Raw genomic sequence first — 24,419 nt, forward strand, 5'->3', positions numbered from 1 at the left:
AAGTGTACAATACATTGTTGAGATGCAGCATTTATGTTTTTCAAAAGAACAATATATTGATTTCCAAGGATGAAAGCATTGTTATCCTTAAGACTTTTCTTAACTCTTACTCCCTAATACAGGGAAACCAAAAGGCACAGAACAGGATTTGTTGCTTTTGAAATGTACCTTTTTAAGAAATACAAAATGTTTCTTTGCTTAAAAGCATTGCTCTGAACTATTCGTTATTCAAATAAAAGCTTCCAGAATAATCCAAATTTGAAATCAATCTGTATCATATTTTTTAAAGAAAATATTTATTTATTTTACGCCAGGCTGCTCGGCTTCGACTTCGGAGTTTTATGATGGACGGAAAGCTTCCAATCCTGCTAACATTAGCTTAGCTGTTGTTTTGCTTGGGCAACTTGGAGGAAGAGGTGGCACCATAGTTCGCTGGGTTGGATGCAAAATCTAAATGATACTGTGTTCTGTGTGTGTTTTACGATTTGATTGGAGTCCTCCATTTGTATTCCAAGAAGTTACGTGTATTGCTCACAGCTGCTAACTGTAGCTGCAGTTAGCTATCGTTAGCAGGAATTGGAAGCTCGGAACACTCGTGAAATGTGTGTTGTTAACATCTGGGGAATTCTTGCTGGGTGCAATGTTTAGATTATATGTGTATATATTAGGGCTGTCAAACGATTACAATTTTTAATCAGATTAATCACAGCTTAAAAATTAATTAATCATGATTAATCACCATTCGAACTATGTCCAAAATATGCCATTTCTTTATGTATATTGTTGTGGGAATGGAAAGATAAATGAGAGAAGGCGGATATATCCATTTAACACAGTATGTATGTTTATTATAACATTGTTCTGTGTGTCAAAATGAAAGATAGCCCACACACCTATCAATCATCAAACCGTGGGGTCTTAATTCATTACGTGTTGATTTCTATCAACGGGGGAGTACTTCAGGAAAGTCGACAGAGGGGGGGGGGCTAGTGGAGTACTTCGTGACCACAGAGTGGAACGTTGTGATCAGCTGTTTTAGCACAGTTCTCCAGTGGTGGGGGGGAGTCTTCCTCCGCAGCCGGTTGGCGTAGTTTTGGCACAGTTCCGTTGTACTGACCGACATTAACAGCAGCCCTGTCTGTGCACACGGAGACCGACTCTGTCGTCCGGTGATCTAACCGCCTTCTGGAAAAGCTTCACAAGTACGTCGGTACGCAAATGCGCTTTGTGACACAAGTGACGGTACGCATTTCAGATTACGCACATAACCTGCGTACCAGTTATGTGCACCCCTGTACCAGAGCCATATTATTACTATTATATGGCTCTGCCCTGTACTATAGCAAGAGTATTCTCCGTCGGGACTTCCTGCAACAACACCACGCCGTTATCTTGATTCTGATTGGCCAGAAGACATTATCAAAGATGTTCTATTGAGAAGTCGATCACTACGTGACAAAAGTTTTCAAAACCGTGGCTACTGAAATCAATCTTACTAACTGCTGTCTGTGCAATTTACTCCGCGTGAGTTGGCAGACTTTATTTTGCTTACTTTAACATCATTTTTCATGTTGGGGCTAAACCATTTCTTGGTATGGGTGTAGCCTACCCCAGCCATACCCTGGCGCTGCCACTGGTGGCACGTATGGGGCGGGCCATTCTGCACATGCGTTAAATGCGTTACATATTTTAACGCAATTCATTCAAAAAATTAATTAAGCGATAATTTTGACAGCACTAATATATATATATATATATATTTTACTATAACTATGATGAATATTCATAACATCAGTAGTATATAGCCTTTAAGCTACAGTATGTCTACAAGCAGTGGGTTGTGTGTGATCAGGTAACCAAACCTTTATGACTGTATTTAAAATGGCCTTCTGAGATTGTGAGTGCCAGCTGTACCAGTCCTTCCGCCGTGTGTCAAACCTCCAAACCAATCATTGCGCTGTGTATGAACATTAAAGTTTTACTGCCCTCAAACTAGAGGCCATGAAGTCAAGTGTGTGTGCAGCGTTCACATAGGTCTTATGATGTATATATCACCCCTGGACACACTTGGTTATAGCCATGGAATAAACTAGCTCTCACCATTTTTAAAGGAGATTTCTGTAGAGAGAAGCTGAAGTAAATATTTATTTTTAAGGTAGAATCTTTAACAGTGTTTGAACATCAAGTGCCTAATAAGGCACTTGGACCACCCTTCGGAGCAGTTTCAGTCCCTCATGCAGCGATGCCTTACAGCTTCTGCACTGTAAGTAATTGGATGTTTACCCTTTATTGAAGAAGGAAAGCTTTGAGGGATGAAGGAAGTGGAAATCCACCTCACACTTTGCACTGCAGGACGTCCCATAAAAGACACAATGTTCAGATCTGCTGATTGAGGAGTTGATGGAAGCCATTTGACGTCAACCTGATGATCGTGGCATTGCTTTTGAATGTGTTTCTCTGTGCGAATAGAGACAATATTATCTTTGTGTGTAGAAACATGTCAAGGGAACTGTTTTTGGCACCACAGGGAGCACATGGTCCTTAAAATGACCTCATATTCTGTAACCTTTACATAACTGTGCACAGATATCACCAGGCCTAATGACTTCCCTGGGATTGTTAGCCATTGAAGGCATCATTTTATTTTTCCTTTAAAACGTCTTGGCTTTGTAATACGTTCCAGTATCTACAATCGTTTCAAAATGGTCCGCAGTAAATACCTTTTTTATAAAATACATGACATGCAGTTTTTATTGAGACTGGTTCACAGAGTTCCGAAAGTCACACTCTTCCTTTTGAGTATCAGACGTTGACCCCCCTGAGGCTTTAAATGTTTGTTGTTGGACCTTTAATGGACAACACAGGTTCAGGGCGATATTCACAAACATCCACATTTTAAAAATATTTCCAAACTGAGAATCTCCTCAAATAAAGGTGGCAGACTAAAAGACGTGAACATTTGTGCTCTGACATTTATTCACACAGCTTCACACGCTAACTGCTGAAGGTAATACACTTTTGTAGGCAAGATTTTCAATTCAATTAATAAAACAATAATTGTAGCATTGAAGGGCTCCTTCCACTAATAGCAATGGAATTTTTCAGTTGGATTTTGGAATATTGCAAATAACATATCTGGCAAACACACCTTTATGCTGCTTGCACATTTTTTCAGTAGTATCATTTCCATATTTTACCAATACTTTTATTATTTGTTCATGTAAATAGCTAACATACTGCTATACGTGATCTACATCATGGTAACATGGCTGCGCTAAACAGCGCTTAGCTAAAGAGAGAATAGTGTTTGCATGTTGATATGATGCCAACTTATTTCCAAGATGTAGGATTCCTGCACCACTCTCTAGTGATGTTAGCATATTTTGATAGAGGAAATATAGTCGCCTGCAAATGTCTGAATTATCCAATAACCCAAGAGATAGTTTGCACAACTTTGCACTACTGTGGCCTTGGATGGAAATCTGATTGCTTTGCTGATGAATTTCCGTGTGTCACAGTTATTAATTAAACCAAAATGTGTATTCTGTTCTTTAAATCAACCACTAAAAATGGTTTTGAGAAGCCTTATCAGGGCTCTCGACTAACTTTTTTCACCATCCTCCCGGAACCGTCCCGAAATACAATCTAAGCCGTCCCGAAATTAATGTGGACCGTCCCGAATTTAAAATATTAGTTTTTCTACATTATCATTAGTTAAAATCATTCAAAGTGACCTTTAACATATATAAAACATCATAAAAATCATTAGATGATAATTCATCAACCTTTTTATGAGTAAATCATTCAATCACATAAACAAAGGCCAAATATATTTAAACAAACACACAAACGAGAAAATGACTCTAATATTGAATCCAATCAAGTCCCATCCGTTTAATACCGGGGCTCGTTACCCATCCCTACATGGGGAGAGGCGCAGCATATTGCTAAGGACTAAATACGATGGAGGGTTCTCATCTCAGCCTTATTACCCATAGGGGATGAAGAGGAGTGAGTAAATAAAGAGGCCGGCGCTCCAGGGTCTGGTTCTGCTGTGCGTTTTTGTGATGTAACGGCAAAACATTTCAGAATTCCTCCACGGGATGCCATTGTACATCACTCAACCCGCGAAATACACACACTCAGTACATAGCTAGACCCAGGAATTTGCAGGCCAGGAATTTGCGGGCACAACTTTAGCTATGTGTGCGTGTGTATTTCGCGGGTTGCTAAATGTTTTGTGCGTGTGTGTATTTATGTTGACAAGGAGGTTTAATAACTGTGTGCTACGCAAAACGTGCAGTCGGTTTCATTTTTATCGCCGTTTGTAGTTAGCAGGGTATTTTAACTCTCGTCCCAAATTCGTCCCAAAATTATTTTGTATCCTCCCCGACCCTATTTTTTCCGGCCCCGGGACGTCCTTAAGCTCGAGCCCTGAGCCTTATTCTTTAAGTGAATAAGCAGACAACCATGGCTGATGTTGTGCATGCAGAGCTGTGACATTTCCCAGCTAAGCAGTCTATGTGTTTTGACTGGGAGTGGGCGCTGGAGTAAAGGAATCACAGGGCTTCCTTTCTTCAGTCTACCTGTCAACTGACGGAATCCATTCACTAGTGAAGCTAATAGTAGCTGTGCACCTCCCCCTACAACAACACTCATCCCTGAAGGACAGCCATTGCCAGTGCAATCCCGCCCACACCTTCCTATTATACTACAAGGTTAATGTATAGGAGATGTATTGAAAAGGTCATAACTAGAGTGTTCCTCTGCTCTGTATCACAGGGTTTTCACATGGAAACAAAGGGGGCTCTTTGTTTTATTCTTCACCGGTGGGCTGTGTTAGTAGTAGTGCTTGTGTGCATACAGTGTATGCCCCTTGTAATTTCAATATCAAGCCTTGTTGTTGGTAGTTATTTTTGAAAGAATGATGAACAAAAATTGAATTCTGAATTCACAACCAGAACAAGACAGCAGCAGAACAAAAGTAATGTTCTAGAAGGACACTGAAATGTGTATTTTAATTAAATGTGTAATGTCTCACTTATTTAAAAGCTGAAGTAAAAGGGCTTGAAATGTAGGTTAAACAAGATTTTGAATATTACGTCCTATTTACATGTATAGGGGCCCTATTATGCTTTTGTTTCCCTTCCCTGTAGTGTGTTCTATAGGTTTGTGTGCATGTAAATGGTCTGCAAAGGCTAAAATCCCAAAGTTCCCTCCAGAGGAAGTTTCTCTCCCACACACCCCCCCCCCTCCCTGACATGCCTCAATTGTATTAGTTTGTTTACCTAAGCGACATAGTGACATCACTACGTAACACTTGCGCTTCTATTGGCTGACGCTCCAACACATTGTATGTCATATGCTAAGGGAAAGAGGTGGGAAGTAGTGGAGTACAAATACTGCGTTATTGTACTTATGTAAATGTTTCTGGTATCAGTAGCCTACTTTACTGACTTTTTACTTTTACTTCTTACATTTTTTACACAAATACCTGTATTTTCTAGTTCTTACATTTTCAAAACAGGCTGGTTACTTTAGTTTGAATGTGTGTTTGGTGGCCTGATCATTATTCTTTAGAGTCATTGCGTGCCTATTGATTTGAACACGATCCGTGTATCCATCACTTCCTGGTCTTCTCTAATGAAGAGGGACCAATGGAAACGTTGTCATGTTGCCGTTGTTCAGCATGGAAACATTCATTAGCTAACAATGACATTATTGTTCTATTAATATAAAGGGAGGTCAGGTACTCTTTAAAACAGCTGCTAGCTATGGGTACTTTTTACTTAAGTACATTTTGAAAGCCCATACTATCAATAATGATAATAATCAATCAAATAATGCCCTTTTTAAAGTCCACAGCAACACTCCCTAAGAATTGTGTCTAAGCCTCTGGCACAGTTAAGAGTTCCCAGTTCAAGCACGCACAAACAGTATTTCAAATAACCTGCTAAAAACATAAAGTCCAACTTTTTAAGAGTATATACACACTACTGTTCGGCTTTCTATTTTCCTCCCTACCCTGACTGAAAAGTGACACAAATCTCTGAAGATAAGCTATCAACTGCAGTGTGTCAGCGCAGAAAACATCTCGATATATGTTGAAAGCACGCAGGTCGCGGTAACCATACCTTGTCAACACTGTGGCAGGAATTCACTTCACAGTCAGCTGTCTTACAAACTGTATACGTGTGTGGGTTTCTGTGTGTGTTTTAGGCTCTCAGGTCTCCTGGGTGCTTTTTCCAAACAACACAATGTAACTTTTCTGACAATGAAGGCAGGGCAGGTTAAAGTGGTGCCCTTTATCTTGACAAGCCACAATAGTTCTCAAACTGGGACATCTAAATGATGGATCATGATGCTTTTCACCAAACATTATTGTGCCTAGAAAAGCCACAATTCAGCAGTATAGTTGCAGTTAAAGTGAATGTAATGTTTTCCTGCTGTTCATGTGGCAGAGGATTCAGCCTGTAAACATTTCTACATGAAGGAAATTGGAATGTGATGCATTCACGTCGGCTGAACCTTTGCAGTGCTTGGCTGTCAGGCTCAAAATGGTCTTTCCGTCCTCTTCGTTCTCCTTTCTTCGACTTAGCTCGCTCTTGAAAGCTGCTGCCTCCCTCTCTCACACACTCCTGTGTGTTTGAAGCAGGTGAACACCCACACACTCACACCATCACAGATATTTTTCTTTTTTTTATCCATGACAAGAAGCCATCTCCCTGAATATCAAAAGTCCTTCTTGAAGAGCATGTAGGAATGACTCACCCCCAGGTCTGTCTCACTAACTCACTGGATGTGGCTGCTGCAGGACGCTGAGCGGACACTGTCTCTGAACTTCAGTAGGGTGCGTTTGTCACCCAGCCAGGTGAAACGCAGCAGTGCACAGATATTTCTAACTGACCCATTTGTCCCACCCAGGTCCTGCATGCATGCTGGGGGTCCTTCCTGACCATAGCAGTGCTCTCCTCTGCACCATGTCAAAGCATGGCCGCCGAGCCAGGAGGGCAGAGTAGTTGTGACAGCTATAAAGTGGCTGAGGGAACTGTGTACTTTAGTTCAGACTGCTTTAAACCACAGCTGCGCAACACAGCAACTTTCCCCCAGTGACAAACTATTTCATTAGTGCCCCTTTTTTAAGTTTCTGGATATACAGAAGTTATTCCGTGCTCTTTGTTTAGCACAGAGGGCTGTGGCTCAGGATGTATATCATCATCCTCCATGAGGAAAGGTTGGTGGTTTGACCTCCAGCCCTGCAGTTACTATGTTAGTTTGCGTTATACACATGGGCAGCATTGAAAGTGGTGCTCACCATTATTTACTAAGTTTCAAATAAAAATGTTAACCAATATGGGGGGTGCAGGGAAGCTGTACGCCATTCAGTCCTTTATGTCTATGTGTTGAAAACGAAAAATCATGCAAACTCTGATCTAGATAGCCCCATTACATGAGCATTGCCCCTAATTAGGTTCCTAAAAGGTCTTAACCCCAAATTGCTGCTGATGGCATGGCCCACAAGATGTTGGTTTCCTTGCCTCCGGATGAATGTCTTTGAACGTATACATTCTGTCTTCCATACATACAGTGCTACAAGAGGTCATAAAGAGCAGACGAGCATGATATAAAAGCAGCATACATTTACCACAGAAACTTTTCACGCACGGGAAGTTTTCATCCCAGTTTAGCAACTAAGAGCATGCGTGAATAGTAATGCGCACGGCTGGCCTGTCAGCGTTACGAGCCTATTTGTATGGATGCCGGGCTGCACCTTGGTTGAGGTGAGCACAGAACCAGCATCCTGTGTTGCGCAGCAGGCCAGGATGACATGTGAATCGCAGCAGCCGAGAAAGCCCCGCTTAAGTGGATGCAGTAGGGAGAAGCAGCCCAGAGCCAGGAGGCAAACAGACAAACAGATGGACAGGCTGATGCCAAGCAGGCAGTGGAGCAAATAGATTGTGCAGCATGGTGAACAGACCCAGCCTACCCCAAGAACAACCACAGACACAAGACCATGCCACCCCCTTGTCAGACGGTCGTGCCTCTCTATAATTCATCCAGATAGGATAGATACGTGGTAAATGGGACTCATCTTCCTCCTCCTCCTCATCTGCCCCTGTCACATCCCTCATTTGATATGTGTTATGTAGGAGGAGGAGGAGATGTCGGTCTTGCAAGATGGGAAATGAACAAACCTGTATGTGTGAGAAGTGGAGTGAGAGGAAGAAATGCTGCAGGGAGCCGGGCGCTGCGGGTGGAATTGGTTTGCGGGGCGCTGGGGACTTCAGCCCAATACATACACAATACACAAATAACAGTATTGAGTTTTAAAACACCTTCTTTTTTTACCAGCTTTAGATTGTATACACATCGCCATGGCAAGACGAAAATCATACAAAACTTAGAGATGTTGTCAAGAGAGATTATTGCTTTTTTAAATGTTTCTTTGTTTGGATTAAACAAAGAACCAAACTTTACAAAGAAACTAGACACGCTGTTGTAATGGCATTGCAGAACAGAGCTTCTCCTACCTTGATGTCTCAGAAACACTTGGAAAGTATTAAGCTTGTATTTCCCAGAGGCATTGGGCACATGCTCACTGGAGCAATAACCTTTGCTTTAATGCGGGAGGAGCATGATTGTAAGTTTTCCTTTGAGACTCTCCTCTAAAATGCGAGGTGCTCGGATTGACTCAGTCTTGTTTTTCTCCACGGAAAACATCTAGCGCTGTGCAAGTCAAATAGAAAAGCACCTTAAAGAGTTGAGACAGCGCTGTCAGATCTGTCTGCGTGTGTACTTACACAGTCTAATGCTTTGTCTCTGTGTGTGTGTGTGTGTGTGTGTGTGTGTGTGTGTGTGTGTGTGTGTGTGTGTGTGTGTGTGTGTGTGTGTGTGTGTGTGTGTGTGTGTGTGTGTGTGTGTGTGTGTGTGTGTGTGTGTGTGTGTGTGTGTGTGTGTGTGTGTGTGTGTGTGTGCTTGTGTGTGTGTGTTTTTGTCTGTCTACATAGGTAGAATGTAAGAAGGCCCAGCCCAAAGAGGTGATGTTCCCACCGGGAACACGAGGGAGAGCCAGGGGTCTGCCCTACACCATGGATGCCTTCATGCTGGGGATGGGCATGCTGAGTGAGTCATACACACATACTGTATTCACACAAATGTGCAACTACTATAACAAGTGATTCATATACAGCCTTTATATGACAGTGTATGATATAGGTTTGAAATAACGCTGAAGCACAAAAATAGGCACTCGCAAAAAAATGTAATATAATGCATTATAAACATACTTATGTGTTATGATCTCTATAATGTGCTAATAAGCTTGTATAAGCGTTCATAATAGCATGTGTTTTATATACATAACAAAATATTCAATATACAATATATGTTTGTATTACGCATGACTTACAATGCATTATAACTGTGTCTATAATGACTTACAAAAAAGGTTATTAATAGCTTTTTAATGAAATATATAAGATATTTTAGTAAGTGACAATATGAGTAGAATATATATAGAAATCATATTGGACCTTACTATCCAATATTCAATGCTTTATGGCTATTGTTATAAAGCATTGTATATATTAAAGAGCACCTAAAAAGATAGTGCTACAAGCAGATTATTGTTCATATTGCATTGTACTGTAGCATCATCATAGTAAGTTTCACCCACGGTTTTTACCAGTTTGCAAATATAAACATCAAATATAAGCCAATGTAGCAGGTGGTGTGAGACACGCACGCCATGCAGTCATCGCTTTCTACCTCGTGGAAAAAAGATCATCTTATGCAAACTCTGGTCTAGATAGCCCCATTAGAGGAGCACTGGCCCTAATTAGGCTGCTTGAAGGTGTGCCACCAGTGACCACTGTGGTCTATTTCTGGTGGAGTCTGGTACCGGCAGCCCCTGGGCATATAGGAGCAGACCAGCACATTAGCAGGCTAAATGAAGAGGAAAATTGGTGTAATGTCATATTAAGGATTCATCACTGTGCCCCCCTTAATGGGTAATGAAGGGGACACACATGTCAGCGAGAGATCTCATCTACAGGGACCTCAGCTGCCAACCCCCCCCCCTTCATTACCCTCGCAGCCCATGCCTGTGGCCCTTTTTATTTAACACTATTACACTCCCTCCCTCCTGCTGTCTCTATCTATCTATCTATCTATCTACGGTGAAAAAACTGAAACGTTGACTTTAATTATGACAACAGATTTCACAAAACTGTATTAGGTTGGTTGAAAGCAATCATTTTAAGTTTAAATCAAATATATTAGATTTAACTTAATATTATTGCTTTCAACTAACCTTATACAGTTATGTGAAATCTGTTGACATAATACATTTAATTAAAGTCAAAGTTTCAGTTAGTTCAGTGTATATCTATCTATCTATCTGTCTGTATGCGTACTTATCTGTTTCTCTATCCACATATCTATCTGTCTTTCTATTCCTCTGTCGTTCTCATTTCCTATGCATATAATTTGTATGTGCGACCCAACCAAATGGATTTGCCCTCGCATAAAAGATTTATTTTTTCCTTCAAAAGCAAAAGAGACATGCAGCTGATTGTAAGAGACTCGTTTTGCCGTGCGAGTAGCCGCCGCCCCCCCCCTTTCTCCCCCCATCCCCTCTAGAAGCAGGTGCAAGCAGAACCTCAGTCATGCATTTTTATCTGTACCAGGTAGCGAAATGTTTAAAGGGGCTTTGAAGGTCGATAGCGAGACATAGCTGGGGTTGCTTGTTTTGCATTTTCTTACAGGAAATTAAGAGCAACCAGTCACATTTTTTTGAGCTGTGGAATAATTTTCCAACAAGGCAAATTAAGCAGCAATCAACGTATTATCTATGCTATCTGTCCATCTATATACATGCGTATAAACAGGGTTATTCTAAGGTTGACCTTGCCATTAATATACATTTTTTGTTTTGTGATAAAAGCCTGGATAAGACCGTTTCAGTTCCATCTCATCTGCTTGAAGTACTTAACAAGCACTGTGAACTTTCCGAACTTATTACAGACTAATGTCTGTGTGAAGAGGACGACACTCTTCCCCTCCGCTGGGAGACGGCAGGCGGGAAAGGCAGTGATGTGCTCATGTGAGAATATTAACAACCAACTTGTTTGGAGACACTCTTATCTAAATGAAATTGGAACAGCGAAACATTCCTTTATATAATTTGCATTTAGAAAAAAAGGGCACGCCAGGCTCATTATTTAAGAAAGTGTAAACTCCTTTTGTGCCAAATCTCATTAAAGCCATCCCTTGCTGCTTTGTTTACTGCCTCTAATCGAGGCATTTATCTTTATTGTGTTGTGCCCGATGTATGTTTGCTGAAATTAATACACATTTGAGCCTGCGCGAGGTATGGGTGTACCAGATGGATAATTGATTTTAAAGTAAATCAGAACTGTTGAGCCATAAAATAGGTACATTAGCATGCATATTAATAAGGCAAATAAGAGCACTAAGAGGCTGCCACCAGGCCACACACAATGGCAGGCTTCATTTACTGAGGAGAGGAACCTCTTCCTCCTTTCTTCTTTCACTCCCGCTCTCTTGTTTGTATGCACATACTTAGGATTGAATGAGATAGTAAGCATCTTAATCCTGACACTTTCATATTCCTCTCTGAAGCCCTCTCCTTTTAACACTCAGTGTACACATCTCTCCTCGGCTAGTCATGTGAAAGCCATTGTAATGCAGTACATCAGACGAGGGAAGTGGTTTTTGCAGTTTGAGAAAATGTTGAAATAAGGTGGTGCGAGGAATCTGAGCCAACAATTTCAGTTTGGCATTTATTCTGTTTGACACTAAGACAGTATCAAACACATAATATCCAATATTTTGCAGCCCGTGATAGCTTTTCATTGTATCACATCACAGTTCTTTTCAGACCAAACAAACAGCGAGGCGGGGTTGTGTGAAAGCTATCCATCTGTAACTTCCTGGTGATGACTTCTCATCAGCGGCTGATGGAGGTTTTTTTTTGGTTTAGCCTCCGTCCTACTTCATCCACACCAGGTTAAGGCTCCTCTCAGCCTCTCTCAGCTGCATTTCTTTGTGTCTGCGTGAGATGGAAGAGGGTCTGGGAGAGGCATTTTCCCATTGGGTCAGGAATAAATTGAACTTTTTCATGGACAGCAAACACTGATTAGATATTTATGACCAAGGTCAACCTTTCTGATTCCAGCTGGCACAGGCTCTGAGGCATACAGAACAGAGCATTTACACACACATGCTCACACAAACACTCACACACACACACGCACATAGCACACATGCTCACACAAACACTCACACACGCACATAGCCTACATACCCTCACGCACATACTTGCACACACAAGTATGCATGAATGCAAAATATGTTTTGACGCCGCATGCTGTAGGCACAGGCAAACAAGTGCGCATATGTCATCTCTGGAACAAAATGTATATACGCAATACACTTTATGCATTATTCACATAATCTTAGTCGTCAGTATTTTATATTAGGACTATATAGTTTGCCTCAATTATAACGTTGACATTCATATTCTAAATCGATATTAAAGGTGTCTCTTCATATATATATATATATATAGATGTAGCACTACATCGGTATAGCTACATATACTGTATATATATATTTAATATATGTCTATACAATCTCTTAAAAGCTGGTAATTCTGAGGGATAAAGAAAATAATATATCCCAACATTTCTGACCAAATACCTCAATATAGATATACGACTAAAAGGACAGCATTTTTAAACGATACACATTTTTATAAATAATCATCAGTAATGTGGATAGAATGACTTAGTGGGTACATGCAGATAACAGAACAACTAGAACAATCTGGAACATTTCTAAATGACATCACTTTACTGAAACAAAGTCTTCGAAACCAGGAAAAGACATCACTTACAATTAAAAAATGATCTTAGACCCTAGCTAGTCTCAACTAAAGCAACACTAGATGGATCTGTTTTTTCGCTTAAATCTATGTTTTTTCATGTTCAGCCTCTTAAAAACTGTTCTGTTTTACTGCGGTCAAAAAAATGTTGCCCTTCTGCTTCTACCCATTTAAAAACCATCTGAAATCCTTTATTAGTCCCGCAGCTGGAATACCCTTATATAAGATTTGAAATATATACAATTACAGCCCCTTAATATTTATGTTTTTTGATTGTATTTACTGTATGTTCCATCAGGCTGCACAGTATGTAGTAGCAACAGTTAAACTGTAGACATTTATATGTGACTACAGACAATTTATCAAGCCAGTGCATGCTGTATCTAACGGGAACTGAGGCCAAAAAAACGTTTCTTGGGCTGGTTTCTACGGTCGTATTTACACAAAATAAGGAAAGAGTTATCAAGGTCGCCTCGAGTGATTCATCCCTCGCCTAGAGGACTTCCTCCTATTAGATAATTTAGTGATAATAGCTTGAGGGAAACGGAAAAAGACTGAGACATATACCATAATTACAGGGTTAATTATGTTTATATTACCTTTGATGGCGCTCAAATTCTCACTCCTTCTCACACTAGCTCCCTCTCTCAGCCTCCCACCCACCCACTCTTCTTCTCCAATGTCTTGTTTTGTGTGTTTCCCACTTGCTTGCTGCCTGCTCCCTCACAGCCCCGTTTCTCAATATGTTGCCCACAGCTGCTTCTGTCTGAAAACTGTCCAGCTAATTAACTGCCAGGCCTGCGCTTGTAATAAGAAGCTTGACGGCAGATGAACAATACATCTGCTATCCTTACATTTTTCAAATGACACTCGGTCCTCTTTTGGCCTCATTGAAACTCTCCATCTATCTAGGGACAGCAAAACTAAACAATTCTAAACGAGCCTGTTTCCTCCCACACACTTTGACTTTGATTTACAGTTGGCAGTTTGTTGTTTACATCCTCAGCAAGTTTTATAATTCAGAGGCTGTGATTACATTCTTTGTACTTTGGATAAATAGTAATCCTGACTAACTAATTATTTGTTTCTTACACTGGGGGATGTATGTGCTAGGGTGGAGGGTGGCCGGTTAAAGTGCAAAATGGGGAGTGTGTCCTGGTACTTGGACAACTCCCAGTTCTCACCAAACCCCCCCTGCCACTAGGGCTGTACCTGAATATTCGTTCGTTGGAGTACTATTCGGGTTTCAATTTCGTTATTCGGATATTCGTTTTAGTTTTTTTTTCGCTTTGCACTGCGGCTGCCAAATTGAATTTATTGAAAACCCCAATATCAACGTAAGAGCTTGTGCCTCTTCGGGGGGTGCTAACACGTAACCATAAACGTTATCATTTACTTTCTCCGTCTTTATATGTAGATATTACTTTTTCTCCGTTAATCTCCGTCACGTTGTTTCCATAGCAACAACAACTTCCTGTCAACAGCGCTAACTCTCCTTCAAAATAAAAGCATGTCCATACAAAATAGGAAGCCAAGCCAAATTACACTTAAGACATACACAACTGCAACGAAAGTAACAAACACAATGCAATATACTTTTCCATTTCAAAGAACACAAATTGGGTTACATACATTAACAAATAACTATAAAACAACGATACTGTTGAATAACAAAATGAATACCGTGAATTAAACCGAAATACACATGTTGAAGCGGTTCGCTGCCCCCCCCCCCCCCCCCCCCCCCCCCCACATTTAGAACAAAACATTTTGAAAATAGAATTTGGGAACATAACTCAGCTTGTCATTGCATGTAGACATACTTAGGTGTATTCGGAATATCAAGGCTTAGACATTGTCATTGAAAGTAGGGCTGCACGATAAATAAGATGTATAGGCTGGGATATCTTTGCAACTTCACAATACTTTATTCAGAATTACATGTTAAGATATAATTAGCCTTTAACAGTTATTGTGCTCCACTCAATTTAAATATTCCACTAATCAATATTACGATTTGAACATTTCATTACATTTTCAATCCATTCAGGTCGTTGGAAATTGTTTGGGAATTTCAGGCAGGAAAACTCTAGGCTTTGAAGGTTTTGGCCAAAAGACATGGGTTATTGAAAGTGATTGAATTTATATATTTTAATCAAGATTCACTTATAAAAGTGGATACCTATCTCTATCTAACACAGCACAAGTCACTGTTTTTTCACAAATACAAGCCTCTCTCTTTTTAATTGTTGTCTGTAAGCCTCTGTGAAGCATACTAGTTATAAAGTAATGTAACAGTAATTATAATTATAATGTGTTATAAGCCTAAGGGACCCAAAACTCTCACTTGATGTTGCTGTTCTCAGAGGTGGTTTCTATTTTAACACATTTCACACATGCTTGTCATTTCCAAAAAGCATTTGCTACACTTGATAACTATATACAACTATAGAAAATAAAAGTTTTAAATTCACGGTTAAACCTTGTTAGTAAGCATCTTTTTAACACATTCTAGCCATATTAGCACGTTTTCTGCAACGTAGAAGTTGCACTGAACATTAACATACGTCATTTCAAGGCACCTTGAAATGAAACTGAGCTATACAAAGGCATGGTAACTTGTGCTACAGTAAAACATGTAGAATGAATTGGGCTTAAAGAAGCAGGAGTGATATTTGGTTAGCAATGTTTTGCTTTGTAACCTCATTTGAATCAGCTCATAATTTGTCACCAGGTGTTGATACCCAACTCTACTGAAGATCTTACCTCAATGAATGATGGAGATCAGTAATCAAAAAACATAAATGTAGGAAAACAAGAATGTATAGCAACCACATGCATGCATACATACCGGCTTTCATACATTCACACTCTCATAACCTCAGAAAACTTGACCTCGTTGCCAAGTTTCAGCCTCTTAGGGTGAGAAGTGTGGCCGCCAAGGGGTGGAGACATTTCTGTGCGCTGACAGAGCGAGCCACAGAGCCAGTCGCAGCTTAAAAAAACAACCTTCTATTAACTGCTCTGAGTCTCCTGTTGAGGTTCCTTAAGTGTGTTAAAATATAATATAATTAAAGAGGCTATTGATCCATGAAGGGTAAGACTTTAGGAAAAACAACATGAGCAGCATGATCAAGATTAGAGGTTAATGTAATTGTGATGGTTGATCATTGATTGAAGGTGGAGCTGGCTGTCAGACTGCACACTCAGCCAATGTCTATCAGTTTACAATCTACAATCAACATTACGAGCTGTAAATACATAGCACCTCTCATTAGGATTGAAGCAAATACATACATTAGTGCCCTAGAGCAGTGTTTCTCAAACTTTTTCATACCAAGGACCACTTAACCAATAAAAAAACACTCGCGGACCACCTAACTCCACAAATATCCAAAAACACATTGTTTTTTACAAATCGCCTGAGGATTGTACAAACAAGTGGCAACATGTCTGATGAAGGTGCTTATCTGAGCTATATAATGCAATCGAAAGTGAAACTTAAGCTCGTTGCATTGCGGAGATATTCCCGCGAGAGTGCGAAAAACTTAAATACATTTATTTATTTCAAATGTGAAATTTTACCAATATACTCACGGACCACTAGGGGGCGCTCACGGACCACCAGTGGTCCGCGGACCACACTTTGAGAAGCACTGCCCTAGAGGTTTGTTTCTTACAGTTTTTTTCACACAAACTTTTTCAGGCTAATTTAATTTTCAGTGTTTCGAAGCGGACCAATTCTGCTCAGTTTCAAGTTCGTATTTGTTGCCTCTACTGTGACATGCTTTAATGTTCAAAAAGCTCTTTATTTTTCTCATACTACCTGTGCTGCAGAACCACTTTTCACCCTCTGTCTGAAACCAGAGCCCAGTCTGCTCTGAATGGTTATCTAGAAATGTCCCGCCCCTTAGCCTATCCCGTACAGTATGTTTGAGCTGTAGCCACTATAAGCATGAGTGTAGTGATGTCATTATGTTACGGAAGTAAACAAAATAATCCAATCAAGGTGGGGGCGGGGACTTTGGTATTGTAGCCTTTTCAGACCATGACATGCACAAAAACCTATAGAACACACTACAGGGAAGGGAACACCTCAAAAAGCACAATAGGGCCTCTTTAAATAACATTAGAATTTGCCTGAGAAAATAATAATTTTCTTGGTATTCAGTTTAAATCCAGCCTTTTCAGATCTGTTGCCTTCTAAAAAAAAGATATAAGTTTATCTCTGTGTGTTGGTATGACATCTGTATGTATTTTTCTAATAATCCCTTCTTAATTTCTTTCCTCTCTACCAAAGGCTACCCTAACATTGTGGCGACGTATGGCCGTGGATACACTGGATTCGCGCCCAGCTACAGCTACCAGTTCCCTGGTGAGTAAAATACTTTCTTAAAATATCAATGTTGCAGCTGATTTCTGGGATGCACAGCCACAAATACGCACACACACACACACACACACTTACACGCTCATACTCAAAATGTCATCAACATACAAGTCAGTCACCAGATAATGTGCAGGGTTATAAGTATGTTACTTGTCCGGATTTCTCAACTATATTTTGAAAGCTGACCTACAGTGGAGTAAATTGCTTACTCCTTTTTATCCCATATTCCAACAGTAGCATGACCAAATGTCTAAAATGGGGTAAGTACTTCGTCTTCTGCAGCCAAATCCATGTGTGGAGAAGCAGAAAAATAAGCAGTGCGTCGTTTTATCCATTTGATGTTATAATGGAAAATGAATGAATCCATTTTCTGCATTTAAAAGTGTTGAATCAGATTGCGGCTCTTCAATGGGAGGCATCAGTCTGGAGGTGAGCAGCTGCACCTGTCTGCTGCGAGGGGCCCGCGGCTCCCAGGCGCCTCACTTAGACAGGCGTCCCGTCAATTTCATGCTTTATTTAAGGACTTTACACATACTTTGTTTGCCGTGCCAGACATCATTCCTTCCGCTGATAAGACGGAATGGGAAATATCTGACAGCCGCTCAGATCTCTGTAATATCTCGGTGAAATAGATTCAGCAATGGTAAGACAGGAGGTCCAGCTGTGACCACCTGCAGATCAGACACATGCTAGATTTATACCTGACCACAACATCATTCGCCAGAAGAAATGGAATAGCACCTTCTCATCAACGTGGGGGAACACCAGCTGCATACAAATGTGGGAATTGTTGGTGGTCTGTCTTCTTAAAAAATGAATAATTTAAGACCCATTGTTTCATTTGATATCTATGTGAATCCGTAGACTTACAATGTACACAACCGTTTATTTATCAAAGATGACCTTACGAATGACTATCCATCCTTATTTTTCTGTAAAAGCATCCTGAGATGCTTTTAGGATGCAACGGGAAACGATTTGACATGAAAAGAGCGATCAGTGTTTATGCCATATAAGTAATTTTAGTTTAACATAGATTTGTTTAATGTTTACAATTTAGGACAAATTAAGGGATGTCACCTTGCCCAAGGCAGAATGTATGATTCTGTCCATGTTAAACTCAATTTAAAGAGTTTGATAAAGCTGTATGATTAAAACAGCCTCCTCTGGGCCCGCTCAACTCTTGACAGGGTAATTGGAATTTTTTAATGTATGAATCAAACTTCTTGTCCAGATTAAATAACCTCAGGCCAAGTATTGACTTGTGTCCTTCCCTACTAAGATGTGGAAAGCATCCTTATTCTAAGATCAAAGGCTTTATTTCACTGTACACCCCCCTCCCGCTGAAACACTCCTATAAATACATGGAGCGGAGAGCAGGCAGACAGGATCCAGGAGGCGTAAATTGTGGGCAGCATTTCAAGGCTTTTGTACACACAGTAAAGCTCAGGGGTCCACTGTTAACGGGAAAAGGCGGTTAGACAATTGTCCAATTGTCAAGATAAAACAGTGATACAACATTGATCAGTGATGAAACAGTGAATTAAGTAGGAAAACTCAATAAGACAGGAAAAAGAGAAACCAAAGCTGACATCCCGGCAGCTGAAACAGAGTTCAAATGGAACCTAAAAGACAAGTGTAATATAAATATATATATAGAAATAAAAAACTGCTGCCAGTTAGACTCAAAGCAGCTAAGCAGCTGTTCAACAGAATCTGACAACTTAGCTCCGCGGTCCTTGTGACACTCCCAATTAATCCCAGCATTGATCACAAAGTGCCTTTGATATTGATCACATGCAGCGTGTTTCTATGTCTGTGTTCGTAGGCTGCCTGCAAACGTAGTTCCATCACGGTTCAGACATCATTACTATTTAATCCACTCACAGACCTTCATATATAACTGATGTGAATCACAGCATCCCCAATTTGTCAAAACGTGTCCGTGCAAGAAAGCATATATCAGAAAACATCCTCAAAGTGTAAACTCTGACATTGGTATTTGTGTGTAACTCAACTAGAGACTAACCAAGCTGCAGTTCTCTTAGACACAAGCATACACACATTTTACAAACTTTCGGATAATAACAATTGAATGTATTGTTTATTATACTGTGTATAGTAAAACATTCATTATTTAATAACCTGCATAAATACATTCCAAATGCAAATGAGTTTCAGTACATCCCACTTTATTTGTATGTATTTATGTACTTTGTTGTTGAATAATTCTCTAAAAATAATTGGTGCTTTATGCAGTATATATAATTAATAGTTATGTAATTAATAGTTTTTAAAGGGAAACTATAAATTGGCACGTATAGTTTGGGTGGTATTACACAGGATCCTAATAGCAGAGAATGGCGATGCAGTTTCTGGCGTATTAATGTGCCAATAAAACATTAGAAGAAAATGTAAAGGATTGGAAAATACATTGGAAGTTTAATATCATAAGCCATAAAGATTCATGTCTATTCCTTTTGAGATATTCAATTAATTAATTTACAGTTGCACATTCCTAGAATGCATAACACGTAATATATATATATATTAGACCTGTGGTTCTAGCTATATTATAAAGTGTTCATGATGATGACAGAAAGCTGGTTGAAGTGTTTGCCTTCTGATTTGTACTCACTTCCAAACTGTATTTAATATGCGCCGCTGTAATCACACACTGTCTCCCTCGGGCTGCATCCCTTCAGCATTATGCTTGAACTAAAGTTGGAATTACACTTTAAAGATGATGTTGCATAGTGCATGTGTAGTGACAATCAAGGAACAGCATCACAATTGGTAAGGAGCTGTAACAAATGATTAGCAACACCCAAAATAACAAAAAGTCTGTTCTTTTTGGATTCATCAAACTTTTTTCTAATAGTGGATACGTGATTGTTAACAATGTTTAAGGAGCGCATTTCCATCGGAATGGCATTGATTTGTATGTTAGCAGGGCCGTCTCTTCCCAGAGATTTGTGACACATTGATGAACAATGACATTTCACACATTGTCTGTCTGCTCCCATTGGGAAGGAAACCTTCTCCGATTGGGCTGCTGCATATTCAGGAAATGGATGGTATTATCAGTGTCAAAAGAAAGCAGAGGGGACTGTAATGTATGAATGCAAATGTGACATGTGATATGTGAGCGTTGTCATGTTGCATTTCTCTTATGTGGATGTAAATATCCACACAGTTTAAGATGAAAACCCCGACATGTGCTGAGGCAGTTACTGCCTTTCTAATAACACAGAGCCCTCCCATTAAAGAGGCCCAATTATGCTTTTTGGAGTTTCCCTTTCCTGTAGTGTGTGCTATAGGCTTTTGCATGTAAATGGCTGCAGAAGCTAAAACCCCAAAGTCCCCCCCCCCCCCTGCCTGAAATGCCTCCATTGGACTCCTTTGTTTACTTCCTTAACATAAAGACATCCCTACGTAACACTTGCACTTCTATTGGCTAGCGCTCCAACACATTGTACATGATAGACTAAGAGGTGGAACATCTCTAAGTGGTTGACCAATCACAGCAGACCGGGCCAGCTAACCAATCAGAGCAGACTGACCGAAATATAAATACCTTTTTGAACATTAAAGCATGTAAAGATGTCACAGTAGAGGCAACAAATAAAACCTGAACATTTGAATAATAGGGTCCCTTTAATTAAAGTAACGTTGATAATACAGCCTCATTTTTGCCTTTTCCAAAGATTGCATTACACACAGCCCAGATTATCTACACACCGACACTTTTTGGAGATTGCCAACATATGCCCGGGGTCAGAGGTAAATCATCGCTCACTCCCGATAGCTATGTGTGAATTTTCAAGGAAGCGATCTGAGAGATTCTATGCAGACAGACACCCTGAGAGAGATCTACATAAGCAGGTTAAATATCTAGACCAGTGTGTGATACAAGACACTGCAGTATGGAAAATTATTTGAATTAGCAAAGACAGAAGCATGCGCATAAACAAACAGCTGTGGGTTGTTGTTAACATTTTGTTACACTGACAGAGTCAGCATTATAGAACTTGACTTAAATGATCAGACGTCATCGCTAACATTTGTCATGTTACAAAGAACAAACTCAAATTCAGGCTGCGGCCCCACGAGGACGAAAACGGCTAAACGCATAGGATTAATGCAAACGCAATCGCAAACGGCTTCCGTCCACATGCAATAATTATCCGGATAGTGTCTGCCCACACGAGGACCGCTCCGTTTAGCTCCAACCGCTGGAGAAGCTGCAGTACATATGCAGGAGCCTGTAGGTGGCGCTGTAACTTCCTTCCACAAAAGCAGCGAAAGAAGCATGGTTGTCATGGTTGCCCTTCTGTTTATTCTCCGCGGTTGGGGGCCGAGGGAACCGGGCAGAGTTCTTCGCCAGTCAGCGTGTATTAAAGTTGAAATCTTCCGGACAAAATGATAAAGTGCCGGTCAAAGGTCTTCTTTGTTATTTATTGAGCTTTAAAACAAATGAATAACGACTCTATATAATATAATAATAAAATACACGGAGCCTCTCTTTTTCCTCCCTCTCTTCGGACAGCGTCAGTGTCTGTCTCATGCAGCAGCTCATCCAGTAATCAGTGACCCGGCCGACTAAAAATAAACATATGTATAACTAGTTTAGGGAGTTTGAGAGGTAATTAAAATAGCTAAGGGTGATGATCTGACTTGAAGTGTGTGTTTTGCTGCAGCGGGAGGAGCTGCAGGTGAGCAGAGCTGCGTGTCTCCGTCCTGTCAGATTAGACTTCACTCGCGAAAGATAAATAATCTGAATTCAGGGTGCAGTTTACTTTGACGTGGGGGTGAGCAGCAGAGGTGGGGAGAGGCGGGGCTATTGCCTCATCATTATTGCTGTAGATGTTGCACAAACAATTGTAGCATGGTCAATAGCGTCCGGAGCACGATAGCAACTCTGCGATCCGCCATTGTTGTTGTTGTTGGTGGCGAAACACTTCAGCACTGGCGCGGGGTAAGCGGAGGTGAGCAGAAGAGGTGGGGAGAGGCGGGGCTATTGCGCAATCACTATCAGTGATCTGAAAATGTCCGTATAGGGCGCACACACGGAGCTGTTTGACCCCCCAGAGAGTGGCGTATGCATTTCTATCCACCTTGGGACCCGTTGTCGTTTCCTCAGTCGTTTAGTGCCGTATTCGGTCGTCCTCGTGTGGCCGAACGGTCTATATGACACTAAACAGTAACGCAAACGACCGAATTCGTCCTCGTGGGGCCGCAGCCTCAAGGTGTCTTTGAATCAAAATTAGGTAAATCAAAAGGACTTCCTTTTGATTCTGACAGAGATTAAAGAGCGCACATTCCCTCGATACTGCAGGTACAAATCTGTTGGACGACACTGATTTTCAGATAGCTTCAAATGAAGGAAAGTCGCGTTGAAATGAATATCCTCGCCTCATGCTGTAGTATTAGGAGTTTATCTGCTTTACTTTTACATATTCTCTTAAAGTTCATTTATCATAATTGTTCCACTTTGTGAGAGAAGCTACACTCCATGGCAGTTTTTTTATAACATGCATAATGGTTAACTGAGCTGATTACAATAATCTTTCTTTTTCTTCCCTTGGTTTTATGTGTAAACATAATAGATTAGATACTGTAGGATGTTTTTTTGTCCTAAATCAACTCAAGACGCAGCTGTGAATGTTGCTAGAAGTGGAAAAAACAGGATCTGACAAGTCATAGGGAACCTTACTGTACATTATTCCTGTTTCTATGCAACAGTCTAATTAGCATTAGCAGGCTGAAAAATGTGCCTTTGTATTATTCAACTGGCCTCGGGGGAACATCTTAAGATGTGCCGCATTTAAAGCTTGAGGGATGTCCACTCTGGAGGACCTTGCATTATTAAGCCACATTTAAAGAAGCATCTTATTCCATCACAGCCTTAAAGTGTCTTTTAAGGCTTTACTCAGAAAGCTCCTTGTGTTTACTGCGTATATTAAAATGCAAATGGCTAGAAAGAAAATAGCAATAAGTGCAAGTTAAGCTTCCACACTGTAATTTATGTACAGTATAGTCTCTGCCAGTGGTGGAACTCCATTGTGTGTATGATGTATGCATGAATAGGGAGCTCATCTGTATGAGGGGAAATGTAATTAAAAAAGTGCATTATGCATGCGAATGAGCTGTAGAAGTGAACATTAGAAAGCAGGGAAACACTCGTGTTACACACATATTGTGCTTTCTATTGTTAACCAGTTATACCTTCATGTATTTCATAACACACTCGTGGATGCTCAGTGGAACGCACACACAGACAACTGTATTTATACAAAGACTGAGATGTGCGTGAAGAAGCAGAGGGACTTCACCCGAGCGCCTCTCTGCCTCCACAGCCGTGCCCTCGGAGCCTCCCCTGGCATAAATGACCATTATGGCTCCATTAGGGCTGCTAGTAGGAGGTCATTATGCTACACTGGAAAAACCAGAGATGAAGATGTCAGTGGGGTCCCATCAGGGGAGAGACACAGACTGAGTGAGAGAAAGACATAACACTCAGTCATACGGCTACACCAGATGTCATGAGGAACAGCCATGAGTCAGCCTCTTAAGTAGTAAGAGAACGGAGAGGAAGGGACATTAAGGAGGGCAGAGGTAAGTGTGGCAATGACAACAGGGGGTTACCCTAACCCTACACTACCCTTTTTAAAACATCTGTATAGTTGTGGTTAAATCGATTTCAAAAATCAAAGTTCTAAGGCTTTATTGTCATAAGCACAGCCACAGTGTAGTTATACAATGAACATCTTAAGTCGCCGGCTCCACCAACAATGCAACATAAATATATATAAAACAAGAAAACATAGTCACAAAAAGTGAGTGTAGAAATCAAATAGTGCAAGAGAATGTTGCAAGACTAATGTGCAAGTAATGCAGGAGAAGTTACATATATACATGTAAAATAGAATAAGATGAGCTAAAGATTGAATGTAAAATATAATGCTGTAAAAGTTAAATGAAATAGACAAATGTGTGAGATTCAAACGATTAAGTTATGAAGGCACAGAGCTCATGAAGTCCTTGTTCCAACACGTAGCTCAAGCATCAACAAAGCTGCTGTGATCCTCCTCTGTACATGTGGCCTACACAGGACATATG

The 24,419-nt window shown here is 40.4% G+C and overlaps 1 protein-coding gene across 11 annotated transcripts in view; it reads left to right on the top strand.

Moving 5' to 3' along the window:
- The window catches only part of LOC117459001 (RNA-binding protein Musashi homolog 2), a 297,016-nt gene that overhangs the window by 220,198 nt on the left and 52,399 nt on the right, over window positions 1-24,419 (top strand). For all 11 annotated transcript variants that reach the window (XM_034099815.1, XM_034099814.1, XM_034099813.1 and 8 more), the window contains exons 9-10: window positions 9,009-9,123; window positions 17,208-17,282. In XM_034099815.1, coding sequence (XP_033955706.1) covers window positions 9,009-9,123; window positions 17,208-17,282 — 190 coding nt within the window. The remainder of the gene's footprint in view (window positions 1-9,008; window positions 9,124-17,207; window positions 17,283-24,419) is intronic.

This window comes from Pseudochaenichthys georgianus, chromosome 14 (assembly GCF_902827115.2).
Source record: "Pseudochaenichthys georgianus chromosome 14, fPseGeo1.2, whole genome shotgun sequence".
NCBI classification, from domain to species: Eukaryota; Metazoa; Chordata; class Actinopteri; order Perciformes; family Channichthyidae; genus Pseudochaenichthys; species Pseudochaenichthys georgianus.